The following is a 13910-nucleotide window of genomic DNA, read 5'->3' as shown; positions in this document are numbered from 1 at the left end:
GTCTAATATAATTTTAAAATTTAATATTTTTCCTTTTTAAATATAAATATGCTTATCCCTAAAGGGACTCTATATGCCACAGAGAAGAGCATATTAACTTCCTTTGCAGTATTCTCTAATTTGTTGCTGAGAAAGAACAAATCCTTAGAACTTTTGATGTGTAAGAATGAATTGTGCATGTTTCTTTTTGCTTGTGGTACACGCAGATTTCACACAAGTAGTGAAGGCCCTCTGAAAATAGGCTTCAAGAGGGCCTTGTTTTTGGTTTGGGGTGTGGTTTTTTTGGTGGCAAAATTTTATATTCTCCCATCTATCTCAAGAAGAATGATGGTCTTCATAAGTAAGATTATTGCAGTTCATTCTGTGAAATTCCACAGTTATCATATCCTCATGTGAATTTAATAAAGCTTAGCCCTAACTGCTCTTGAACAGCAGCCAAGCATTTGATTTGTTCTGTTTCATTTTATTCTTCTTTATGCATCTTGCTACCATCTGGAATCATAAAAACAAACAGTTCAAGCAGTTAATGTGTTAAAAGGGGGCAATGACATAATGAAATATTTCCCTCTAATTCCCCCCAACCCCCATTAACATTTTCATATCCATTTCAGAACTTATGTTGTCATTTGCTAATTCCAAAAGGACTTTCTGTAAGAGGATTGTCAGGACAGATGTTGGAACCCTTATACAACTGAGCACGTGCTGTCTTATCCATGTTTATTGTTTCAAAGCCAGAATACAGCAACTAATAAATAATTCTTGGTAGCTGAAAGAGTACATATAAATGTGCCATCGTGTGTCTTGTACACAGAACGTATCAATAGAACATTTTCCGCTCCAATTAAGCCTTCCTTTACCAATTGGTTTTCAGATTGACAGCACTACTCTATCATTTCTATCTGCTTTTAATATCTAAGCGTCATAAGTTTCTGAAAAGGTTTGATTAATTACTTTGTGAGTAAAGCATTCGTGACTATGTCCACTTATCAATGTTTTCACTAGTAGAACTAGATGGAATCTAGTTCTAGATGCTATGTTCCTTTGGGATAAATTTATGCCAGCCTGAGGTTCAAGATAGGCAAAGCTCCAAAAAAGTCAAAGAATGTTCAAGTCTCCCATGCTAAATATTTTTCTCCTGGAGGAATTAGGTTCCCAGAAATAGGGTGAATAGGAAAAAGTACTTTCTTGAAAGTAATGATTTGACAAGGAGCCAAATTCCCAATATACTCGGTTTTCAGCACTGATTTAAATTTTTTATGTGTGAATATCCATAGGTTCTATATTAGTACTAATATGGAATGACAAAGAGTGTGACAATGCAACATGATACTACATGCATTAAACTCAAGACTGAAACAGATGAAGACAAGTTTAGTAAGGCATGATGTGAAAGCTGAAGATGGTTCAATATCTAAAAGTGAAAAGAAAGGTGGAGCTACAGACAAAAGTTAGACTGGGAGTAAGGAAACAACTTATCCTGCACCTCCCTCTTGCAAACAAGTTATCTCATTCAGAATGAAGCAATTAGGAAGGAGGGAAGGAGGAAAGGAGGGAAGGAGGGAGGGAGAGAAGGAAGAACGGAAGGACGGAAGGATGGAAGGACAGATGGAAGGGTGGACAGAAGGGCGGACAGACGGAAGGACAGACGGAAGGGAGGGAGGGAGGGAGAGAGGAAGGAAGGAAGGCAGGCAGGCAGGCAGGCTCTACGACTCACTAATGTTCTAAAGAAATATTTTATTTTGACAGATGAGATTCGTACATACGATACTAATTCTTTTGGTTATTTCCAATATGCTTTTGTCAAACACTAAGTTGACAAAATGCCTACGGCAAAAGCTTAAGTATGTCATAGGTTGGACTAGCTGATCCTGGAGGTCTCTTCCAACCTAAATGCTTCTGTGATGTCCAGAGTGTTAGATCAAAAATAAATCACAGTTTCAATACATTAATATTAAAAAAGAGAAACATAAGTAATGCAATCCTAACTCTTTTTATAGAGAGCAGGAAACAGGAATCTCACACAGTGTTAGACTATAAAAGTACTAATGTTCTTTTAAACCCTGAGAGAACAAGGAAAATATTTGATGAATGAGAGATGAAGTACCTTGAGTTAGGAAGCTGGTCAAATGAATAATACAGAGAAGTGACCTTACAATAAATACAACAAAGAAAGGGAATTGAATCAGCAGAGATCACTTATCACGTGTAACTTCATAACTTTGGCCATAAAATGAAAATAATAATAATAGTAATAATAATAATAGTAATGCTACTTTCTGAAAGTATATTCGTCACATACTTAGAAGCTACTATCTTTGATTTAACATGAAGTTTGAAGGAATCCTCAGTCCTAATATATTTGGAATTAGCAGGTTTGACAATTGCCCCACAATAACACCAATCTGCTCATCCCTGCTTTTGAATTACTGACATAATTTTGCTAGATTAAAATAATAAAAAAAAAATACTTCAGGCCATTCAAAAATGCATTCAGACAGGCTACTAAACAGCAAGAAATATCTTGGAATACCTTCTGATAGAGAAATCAGGCATGTGAAAGTATTAGAAAATATCTCTTTTTGTGCGTATGTCTGCGCCCTAGCTTCTACAGCCCTATAATGAGTAAAGTAAGAGTTAAACAGTAAATACTTAGCATGAAGAATAAAGATCCACATACAATTATCTTACTTCAATGTGTCCTATCAGACGTACCTCTGAGAAGTATTAGATATTTGTATTTGGTAGAGTAGCTTAGTGTATTTTGAGGGAGGAGAACAGGATTTTCTTGTAGGTTTCCTGGTATAACCACTGTTCCCACTGAATTCTAAAAAGATCTAGATGACTCTGCATGAACTGTAAGACAGTGAATACAACAATGCTGATTACCGCTGGTAATAACAGTATCAGACATACCTTTACAAATGGCAGCAACTCTCAGCTGCAGCTCTCACTGAGTCCTGAGTTTAACATGAATTGGAAGAGACATTTTTCTATAAATTGCAGCAGTTCTGGATGCTGACTTTGAAATCAACAGCAACCAAAATCTCAGCAGGCTGCAGAAGTCACTGCCTCCTTTCTGCTAAGATTGAGAACACAAACCAATGTTTTGCTCCCCTCTTGGGAGGAATACAATAACTGGTTAAGAGTACCTTTTTAATTTCAAACCTATTTAAAGAAATAAAATGTGACAAAGATAGAAGACTTTTTATTGTTATATATTAACTATCATTTTAATACACTTACCTCAGGTAAGTTTAAAAAAGGCAAAAAGGTAAATCATGCAGCAAAGTTTTTGTAATATCCTTAACAATTAAGTAGTTTCATCCAGTTAAAATAGCAAAGGTAACTGTACCATACACTTTTAAAGTCTAAGTTGCATTTGTTTTTCACCTTCAGTTCAACATACATTAACTTCCCAAGGTAGGGAAACAAAATTTCTAACAGTCAATAAAAATCAGTCAAATAATATAATTTAGACATCTTACCTTAAAAGCACCAGGTAAGCCTGATACCAAACTTTAAAATCATGTGTGAACACACATCCATGTGTTCGCATACATTATTAGGTAGAAGGCAACATTCTGCTTCTTTTATTTATAGTAATAATTACACATTAAGCCAATTAAGAAAGTATGTCTGAACGTGGCAGAATGCGACTCAAAGCTACATCTGCAAAGTTCTCCAATGCAGAACTTCAGACACTGATAGAGCTATCTTACCACAAGAAAAAATATACACTAGCAGGATCTTTTATTTATCGATTTTTTTTTCCCTTTCTATCCTAACACTGCCTAGGTCCTGAACGTGATCATGACCTTGTCCATGGAAGACCCTGCCAACTTTGGTTGACAGACAGTCTTGAAAGATATATAGCATTAAATAGCTGAGGCAAAAGTATTCTTCGTTTAGCTGGGTGCAAGAATTAATATTAATATTGTAGTCTGTTAGTTTCTTTCAAATATTTCACAATGCTTTCATGTTTCTTAGCATAAAGATTGTACAAATCAACTTATCAACAAATTGAGTTGAAAATTCAGAACAATTTGTGTTCACTCCCCCCAAAAATAAAACCAACGTATGTAACCATGTATGTAAGCCAAAGGAGTGAAGGATCAGCCCATCGATAGTTTAGATAAGGACCTAGAAAAAAATATTTTTGTAAGGGAGGGTCTGTTAGTGGAGTCTTTCAGATCCATATTAGTGTCAAGGGGCCTATATGCCTACGATTTATTTGCAATTTATGTACAGGATGAAAGGGAAGTTTTTGAACTGCCAGACAATGAAAAGGAGGAAATTCTTTTGAGGAAAGGTCTTAGATTCAAATTTCATGTCAAACTCTGCTGATCAGATCACAAAGAAAGACAAATAACATCACAGCCCAGCAGTAAACAGAGAACATAAGAAGAACTCAGTTCATCCATCTAATTGCCATGGATATCTCCTAGGAGAAAAAGGATGAAAAATATACTGAGAAAAAGGACTGGAATTCAGCTGATAATTGTTAGCTGCTATTCAGTAATGGGAAGTCAAACCTCAAATATTTGATATCACCATTTAGTTTTTATTGTAAATAAGCTGTTTGAGCTTTTATGAACACCTTCCCTAAAAAGGAAAAATATACTAAATACAAATGAAAAAAGGTTGTTTAAAAGACTGCAGAAGTCAGTTATACCCCTGAAAAACTCCTGATAACATAATTATTTAATATCCATCTATATGAACTTAAATAACTGGATTCGATTTACATATGTTTATTTATGAAATCTGCAGGGGCTCACAATTTGGAGGAGATAGAGAAACATCATTTTCATGACATTTTCGGTGGTGAGATTTAAGAGAGTACCTATACAACAAGAAAAAAATATATATTTTAGAATAGGGAGGGACGTATTTTCCAGCTGTCAGTACTGGAATGTACCATCAGAACTGAAAAGTGACATATTCGGAGAAGAGAAATTTAAACTACATTTATCATATTGTATCCTAACCTCCAACTTATCAAGAGTCACTTTCGAATACAGAACACAGAACGTTCCCAAAAGAGAAGACCAGCCTCAAAGGAATGTGTAAAGCTTGGCTATCTTTCACAGCAAAAGACATATATTGGGTATTGAGATACGCATATAGCTACAGTTCTATTCTATGTAAAATATGCTGCCTGTAACCTGTGCTAATTGAATATGAGATATATGTGTGTGTACATACACCTTCATGCTCTTTTTATATACACATGCACAGAAAATACACACATACACAGATATATATATGTAGACTATATATATCTATACAAAATATATAAACACACACATACATGTAAACATTGCTAGAGGATGTGCAACTCTTGGAAAGTCCTGCTTAGACCACATTCTTTGAAGAAAATGACAATAAAAAGTACGTGCTGCTAAGGAATATGCTTACTAGTAATCTCTGTGTGGTAAATTTATTTTAATAATTATAGACTCCAATCACTGTAAGAAATATTGGCATATGTATAGATTTGACAGTGTGCATGCACTGAGCAAAGAGACCAAAGGTGTATTTAAAAACAGTGCTTCTCCAAAACATATATAAATATAATCTTTAAACAGAATTTATTTTAGAAACAGATAAATAAGACATAAAAGGAACAGTGCTTGGTAGTTCAATATGAAAGCAAAAATATATACTCAAAAAGATTTGTTAAAAAGATTTTACAAATAATACTTAACACCAGGCTATGCCATAAATATTTGTAGTATGGTAGAATAGGAAATCATTGAAAGTGTGTAATAACAAAAACAACAAAAACAACATTACAGTTTATGTTAAAAAAAAAAGTTATTTACACCATAAATGTGCTTTGCTTTTGACAGCACCCTATTGCCCTTTAGCAGTGCTCTATTCAAAGAAATTCAGAAGGATATAGAGATATCCTCCTGTGGTGGTTTAGTCCAATAAAAAACCACCAATAAAAAGTCCAATATATTTTCTGATATGATAGGCAGCTTTCAAGCAACCTGCAGATTGTGTGCCATAGCTTTTCCTTGGAGTGACTCACTTGACATCAGGGTGTGTTTGAGATAGAGTGGCACTGAGCTTTGGTAGACACGCATCCATATGAAATCCAGGCATTGACAATATGACACAGGATGCAGGACAGCAAATCTGAGCCATCTTTGGCTGCTGGCATTGCAATGCAATGCAAGTAATTTACACTGTAAAACTGGCAACAAATAAAGAGCTATTCTTGTTGCTGAGCCACACATAGCACTGTAGCTAACCAAAACAAACTCTAGGACTATCTATAGACAAAGATCTTTCTGCACTGGTGACAAGGGTGGCAATGTGCACAGAACAAAAGGATAAATCTCTCAAGAATTTTACTGAGATGATGGTGAATCATAGTAATAACAGTCTAAACCACAATAAAATAACACACAAGGTGTGTTTGATATTCCAAAGAAAATATACAGTTTTCAGTTTTAAATGTGGTCAACTCAGTAACTCTTGTTCTTAATTTACTCTGACTTCCATGCAGCCAGATAGACTATTTCTGTAGGTGAAAACACTTGAGAAAAAAATGTTTTTAACACTGACATATGCCTAGCTTTGACTCAGGTTGCTAATATTCATAAAAAAAAAATAAAAACCTAACTATAGAATCTTTTTGACTGGCCTCCATTTATCCTTTACCTCCTTGAAAAGTGTATAAATTAATATTCAGCACACATACGCATTTGCTAAGTACACATTAGGCTTTCATGAGACTATCATGAATGCATTTAATCATCAGAAGGAAATGAGCTCTCTGAACTAGTCTTACTCCAGTCTTGTAAAAGAATCACTTTTTAGAAAGTGATATTTAGATGTAAGAAACCAGAAATGGAAACAGAGAAACACATGAAACTGAACCACTTAGGAGGTTGCTGTTTTTTTCCCTTAGTGCATTTGAAGGGTTATTGTATTTGGCTGTGCTGACTCATGAGAGAACTAGAAGAGAGATTACTGATTTGGACCAATAATCCAACCACCTGATGAGCCTTTATTTCATCCATTATCTTTTCTAAAGTTTAAAATCATCCTAGATTATTCTAGAACTATTTATTTATAGAATATAATGATCTGACCAGTGAAATACCAGGAAAAAAGATAGATCTTCAGCTAGTTTAAAAACAAAAGAAATAAAGAGTCCCATGAGGTATTTTTCTCATGAACAATTAACATTCATCTCAAGAAATGGCAAGCACAACTTATCAAAGGTTCTCTTCATACTTAGTGTAAGAAAGTAGGCACTTATAGAGGGCGTGCAGTCCTCTAGCATGCAGGTGAACCCTGTCCAGTATCTCAGATCAGTATTCCTCAAATCAAAACAAACCAAACCTCAAAAGTCTCAAAAAAAGGCTCAAAAGAAGCATTCAAATAATTTGGTGCTTTTCTTAATCAAACATGGATTTTACATACATGAGTTTTCTCATCAAGGAAATCAAACCTATTATCAAGGATATCAAACCTATCTACTACAAGGACAAAAATCTAAAGATTCAATAAAGAAAGAAAAAGCAGAAAAAGAAGTCCAGGAAATCCTACTGTCTTCCTAATGAAGAACTCTACCAGGCCAAAGGTTAATTACTCTTAACAAAGAGCTTTACATGCTTCCCATCACCCAACTATGAGGCATCTAAGCAAACAACCGTAATAGCAATAGGCAGTACCCATCTTTAGTTACACTCAATAATACATCTTGAATAAACTCTTTACTATATCCGGAATGATGTTTCAAACCACAAGAACTGGCTGAGTTGTGGTATTGTGTCAATAAATATCATTACTGTATGTCTAACCACTGAATGTGTTGTTTAATTTGAAGCGTAAATGATGCAAGGATATGGTAACTAGAAACAGCAAAACTGTCTTACAGATACATAAACATCTTCTCAAGAAAATGATCTCATTATAGGAATTAATTTTTTTCTTTAACAGTCATAGCTATAATTATGCAATACAATATGCTAAATTACAATACATACTTCAGTATTAATAGAATTTATTTTACAGATCAAATAGCCAAATACACATTTTTGAAGGAGCCAGATAGCAAATGTGGAGGATACTATAGGCAACAGTCATGGTAGACATTCTGCAGTCTAAGAACTGAGGCAACGTGAATATTAAGTACAAGCCTATAAATATCTTTACATCAAACATACAGTAAGGTGTAATTTCATGTTGTAGTCTAATTGATCAATCATTAATAATTTTGCCTTTAAAAGAAAGTTATACATACTGTATACATCCCAGTTAAAAGTCAAAATGTCAGTTAAAATGTCATTCATTTTATTCTAGCAAACTAATATTACATGTCTTCATATAAGTGCAGAAAACAGGGTTCTTTATACTCCTTTGCTTCCTAAGAGATTTCGCATTGCGTATGAAATGCAAATATTATAGATGATACATATTAAGCATTATTTTCTAAAATGCAAAGCAATATACAAAAATTTGCAACCAGGCTGCAAACCAAGCAATGATACCTAAATTATATTTGTTAAATGAGCCATACTAAATAACAAAACAAATTTAAATTAAAGAAAAAAAAAAAAAAGGTTAACTATATAGAGAAATAATTTGGAGAGAAAAAAAAAAAAGCCATTTTTTTCCCCACGTGCTGGCTAACAGTGCAAGAAGTTCTAGGTTCCAACAAATGTATACTATTTCCTATTTTATCACACTAAAAAGTAAGCCACTGGATTTATGACTTTTTCTAAAATAAAAGTATTTGAAACAATTAGCTGTATAGCACCTGTTATGCATTATCTAGATTCCAGCAAGCAAAATGCAAATTAGATTTTATTTTAGGAAGTTAAGTGTATACTTTTGAGTTATTTAAAAGGTGATCATTTTTTACAAAAAATGGTGGTCAAGAAAGCAGAAGGTACTTTTTCACTACTACTATTGTGCCTATAAAATGAGAAAGCAGTGATTTGATCAGTTCTATTTATGATTCATAGCAGCAATATTATCATTAAAAATATTATGGAATAGATATAAATACCACTTAATTCTTAATATGTGTAATGGTGCTATATATGACAACAATTCATTTGCTTTTCTTTTTAATGCAGGGAGTATAAAGAACTTTACATTCTCTTTTTAAAGCATGAATAAAATTTATTGCTCCCTTTAATATACTTATATAATTAAAACTTCTAATTGTTTCAACTAAAATAAATAAGGAAAAAATCTGGGACAAGAAGATGATTACAAGCAAAATTAGAAAACAATAGATTTACCATAATTGCCAACTGTGAGGAATGATGGGTCACATTACTTTTTTCTTAGCAAAACTACGTTATAGAACACTATAGCACAATGTACTAAATTTTTTTGTCTTTTCCTTTTAAAAAATTCTTGCCCTTGATACCTTTCAGTAGGGCAGCTTGAACAGTTCATCGTCACTTCCAAACCCCTCTGGAGATCAGACGATAAATTTCTTCGGCAATCAGAGACAGGACAAGGGCTTTCTCGTGCTATTTCCTTGTTTTCATGTTTGCTGGCTTAACATCATTGTGTACACGTACGACTTCAGTATATAACATCAGATGCGATGACGTTCAGAGCTGGCAAACAGAGAAACAGCATGAGAAAAGCCCTTTCCTGCATATTTTTCCCCATATATCGTAAAGTTTCCTTCCAAATTTCTACCATGTCAATCATTATGGTTTGAGAAGTACCTAACTATTTTGTTTCAAAGTAACCAACCACTCTGGGGTGTGCGTGTGTGTGTTTACAGGTTTTCATACACACACACAGATCTGCACACTTCTATATGCACACAACAAAAATGCTAAAACTCGAGTCACAGAAACGGCTTCTACATACGTTACCCTAGGTTTCTTACTACTTTTTAGTTTATCAGCTTGAAACCCCGAGTGCTGTATCAAGCGTACAGATACATCAGAAGACTATCACAGTACCTAAAATAGGTTCTATAGAGTTTTGGCAGATTTCATTTAAGAGCATATTCCCTAAGAACTAAAAAGAGCATAAAATATTTTGATTTGAAGAGTTATTTTGCATCTTTAATCCATGTTTATCATCAACAGAGTTAAAGTCCACAAAATTCACTGAAATGAAGCCATTCAGATCAATTATCTCTCAGGAAAGAAAACACTACCAATAACACAGCCAACAAGACACTAGTCACTCACTGGTCAGGAAATTGCTATCAAGTGCAGATCATTGAATGCAACACCTTCTGGGAGAAAATAGGAAAAGAAAGAAGTGTGAAAATTAAACTGAAGTTAAATCAGACTTCATTGTTGACAATGGTTGGTAGATATAGGCCATTAAAATAAAAAAAATGAATAAATAAAATAAAAGCTTGGGTCACTAAGAGTAAAAGAGAAAACGCTTCAGCTCAGCCTTGGAAACATGAAGGTGAAATGTGCTTAATGTTCAGGAAAAATCATACATATTTATACTGCTACTAGTCCAAGGCAAGCTGTTATTGGAGAGGGAGTGGAGCATCATTCTAGCTTGCCAAACAATCACCCAGTTGGTAACGCTGGAACTTTGTCTAACAACTTCCGTATAAAGTCAGTATAACAGCTTCTACTGGGGAAAAAAAAAAAGCCTTTGTTTTTTTCCAAGTTATTTTCTACTTAAGTGTCATATTCAAATTCTCTCACTTTTTCCTCAAAGAGAACATTAATTTCTTTTTTGTTTTCTTTCCATTTTTGCTCAATTTTTATTTTCTATTAAGAGGCAATGGAGACCATTTTCAGATATCCCTTCCCTTGTGTTTTCAGTGAAAAACATAGATTAAAAAAAAAAATTCCAAATTGTTCCACAGAAGAAAAACATTTTCTTGACCAATTTTGCTTCAGTAATACTGCACATTTAAGTCACTGCTAACTAACTTAAGAGACAGCAAGTTTCACTTATCCTTCAGTGAAATCTTTTTTCTTCAGATGTGAATTCCATTTCTTTCTGAAATGTATATATATCACAGCATATCAGAATTACCAGCAAAATTAGCAGCCAGAAAGTTAAGAGAAAATAACAATAGTCAGAATCATAGTGATCACTTTTGAAGCAGCTTCTGGGAAGGGCTTATACCAACAAACTTATCTGATGTTTAGAAGAAAATGTTCCTGGAGCGTAACTTACTCCGCATCTGTCAGTGAAAAACACTGGTGTTACCTATACACTTTTCAAGTATCAGACACATCAGTACTGCCTACTGATTATTACAGGATAGTAGATTAAACTCACTTATTATCCAAAACAACAAATATTTCATCTAAGGATTTATATATCAGGTGAGTTTTCAGAGCTGTTTGTTTTGGGAAAAGCGCAATATTCTTTTAACTCACATTCTGAGCACACTGCTCTCATAGCAAGTGGAAAACTGTAATGACATTTCACCACATTTCAAATCAGAACCAGAAGACCAAATATACCATAACTATTAGCATGTCTAAGCAGTTGCTAGTGAGACAGTAGGCCCCCAAAAGGCAAGGTATTTTAAATGAGGTCTACTTTCCATATGGAGTTTTAAAAGAAATAGAATTTCTATCTCCAGTAAGTTTCCAACAAACAAGTTCAGCAGAAATCACTGTGCCATTTGAAATTTCCATTCATACATATGGGTACGGTCACACATTGCAGAATCCTAGCAAATAAAATCAATTAATGAAGATTTACAGCAGTAAACATGAGAAAAATCAATCTGCATGCCTGTTCATTCTCTTAACAACCTTCCAAAGATGGTATAGCATGCTAGCAGTGGAGATGTTAACATACAGACTGCAGTCCACTGCAAAGCAGGCAGGAGCACCAAGCACAAAATCATAGATTCGGAGCGTGATGATATATTACAGCTCTACCAGTTGGAGAGGTGGACTGAAACCGAACCAAGTTGTGCCACTGCTGCCTTCGTAACCAGTCACGCTTCTTCATTAACAGAAGGTCAAATAAAACTTTTCCTGGAGTCAAAGTTTAAGATGACAATAAAACAGGCCACAGAACCCTTCTTCAGTGAGCAGGTGATTACTTTATGAGATTTTTTCTGTTCCTATAAAATGCATTATACTATTTTCAAATGAATGAATGTTGGAAATCACATTAATTAAAAGAAGGAGACATGAAGGAGGAGGATGCATGGGAAATTTTAATGAACCTTCGTGGCCATAGTTTTGTAGAGCCCAGCTGCCAGAGCTAACATTGTATAGCGTAATTACGCATGCTTCGATTAGACAGGTTGTTGCCTACCTAGACAGGCATTTGAATTGTCTGAATGTTGAAAGTACCTGAGCGAAACTTTCAGATTAAAAAATAGTTTCATACTGCAGGAAAACTAGACTGAAAAAAACTGTCCTTTCTTTTCATCATTCCAATGCAAATAAAAAAAAAAGATTTGTGACAGTATGGAATAGTTCATAGAGTCTGCTCTCACTAAGGTAAATGTCAAAAGCAATTAAGCTTTTACAAAGCTTGCAGACAGATAAACTGTACATGTGCTGTATGTTTTTCTACCAAAGAAATACATTCTGCTAAGAGGCTGATGACTACTGAAACAATGAAAACCTGATGACACTGAAAGTTAGCTGGATTTTACAAGCTATATATCCTACTTTGAAAAAACATATAATGGACAAGAAGCCCCTTCACAATGTATCACACCGCAAAATTTCTTTAATACGATTACATCTCCATACAGCATCCCACAAGAAAGCATGCTATTCTGAAGGTTCCAATTCACTGTCACTAGTATTCATTAATTCCTACTGTGTGACTAAAATATTACTAACATCTCTTTCCATTGCCCTTCCTCACACACAACTACACAGAGAAGCTTTTTCTCTCTTCTTCCTCGTATCACCATTAGCACCACACATTTTTCTCTTGAGCTTCCTGTAGTCGATGATCCAATGTGTCCTCAGCTGCTTCAGGAGTCTCTGATTCCTTCCCCATAAAACTTTCAGCTGTTGCTATTCCCATGTTTATTTGCCCACATGGCCAGTGAAGAGATATTTTATTTTTTCAGTATAAAAACCTTTTCATCTTCTCTTGCATGTTTTTTGAGTACAATTGTTATGATTTTCTGTCATTTCAGAGATCACTTCAACAAATTTAACAGTACAGCAAAGAAATAATTGCCTTTTTTTTAGTGACCTGAATCAATACCATTCAGACATTCACAGAATTTAGAGCTTATAAAACAAAACGAAACAAAACCACATAAATTTTTATCTTTAACTCAGTTTTTCAAGTATCTGAGTAGAAATTTAGGCTTGCATTGCATGGACAAAGCTAAGAACAGTTGAGATGTGAAGCCTGTTAATATCAACATCCATTAGAAAATGAAAACAAATATCTTCACAGTGAGTGTAATCTTCTTTAGTCTCCTCCTTCAGAGAGCTTCTGGCTTGTAAAAGGGATGCATCACAGTAATTGTTAAAGTAAAATATTTTTTCTCACATTAAACATATTTCTGATTTTCATTTCTCAATCTAGCACATCTGTCTTTTTAACTGAACTTATTATATTCGATTCTCCTGGCTGTCCTACATTTTTCTGAAAATTCAGATCACTATGGTATATTCTGAGCATCATACCTATATATTCTATTATATATAATACACGTATATATTTTCAGGTACAGCTATATAAAGATAAGCTACTGTCAGGTAATGAGCATTGCAAAGCAAACAGTTCTATCCTGCTCTCCCCGACAGGAAACGCCTGTCATTGACCTTTAAGGTACAGATAAAAGAAAACACTTTTTTCCAACCAGCTTCTGCAGAAGAGAATTGCTTTCCATTCTACTTTAAAAGTGCCTGAAAATGGAAGAACTAGGTTAGTAAAAACCTAGAGTGTCATGAGTTTACCTTCTTTGTTAGCAGAATTACGGCATTACGAAGTGTTTT

General features: G+C 34.3%; 1 protein-coding gene across 11 annotated transcripts in view; it reads right to left on the bottom strand.

Moving 5' to 3' along the window:
• PCDH11X (protocadherin 11 X-linked) overlaps positions 1–13910 on the bottom strand; it is a 488057-nt gene that overhangs the window by 395103 nt on the left and 79044 nt on the right. The window contains exon 5 of one of the 11 annotated variants that reach the window (XM_040572074.1): positions 8010–9596. The exons of the other annotated variants lie outside the window; for them this stretch is intronic. Within the exon in view, the coding sequence (XP_040428008.1) occupies positions 9591–9596 (6 nt within the window). The 3' untranslated portion in view covers positions 8010–9590. Of the gene's footprint in view, positions 1–8009; positions 9597–13910 lie in introns of those variants that run through there. 11 annotated transcript variants of the gene reach the window in all.

Source organism: Cygnus olor, chromosome 13 (assembly GCF_009769625.2).
Source record: "Cygnus olor isolate bCygOlo1 chromosome 13, bCygOlo1.pri.v2, whole genome shotgun sequence".
Taxonomy (NCBI): domain Eukaryota; kingdom Metazoa; phylum Chordata; class Aves; order Anseriformes; family Anatidae; genus Cygnus; species Cygnus olor.
Note: the sequence above shows the minus strand (reverse complement) of the source record. Positions and strands in the feature narration are given on the sequence as shown.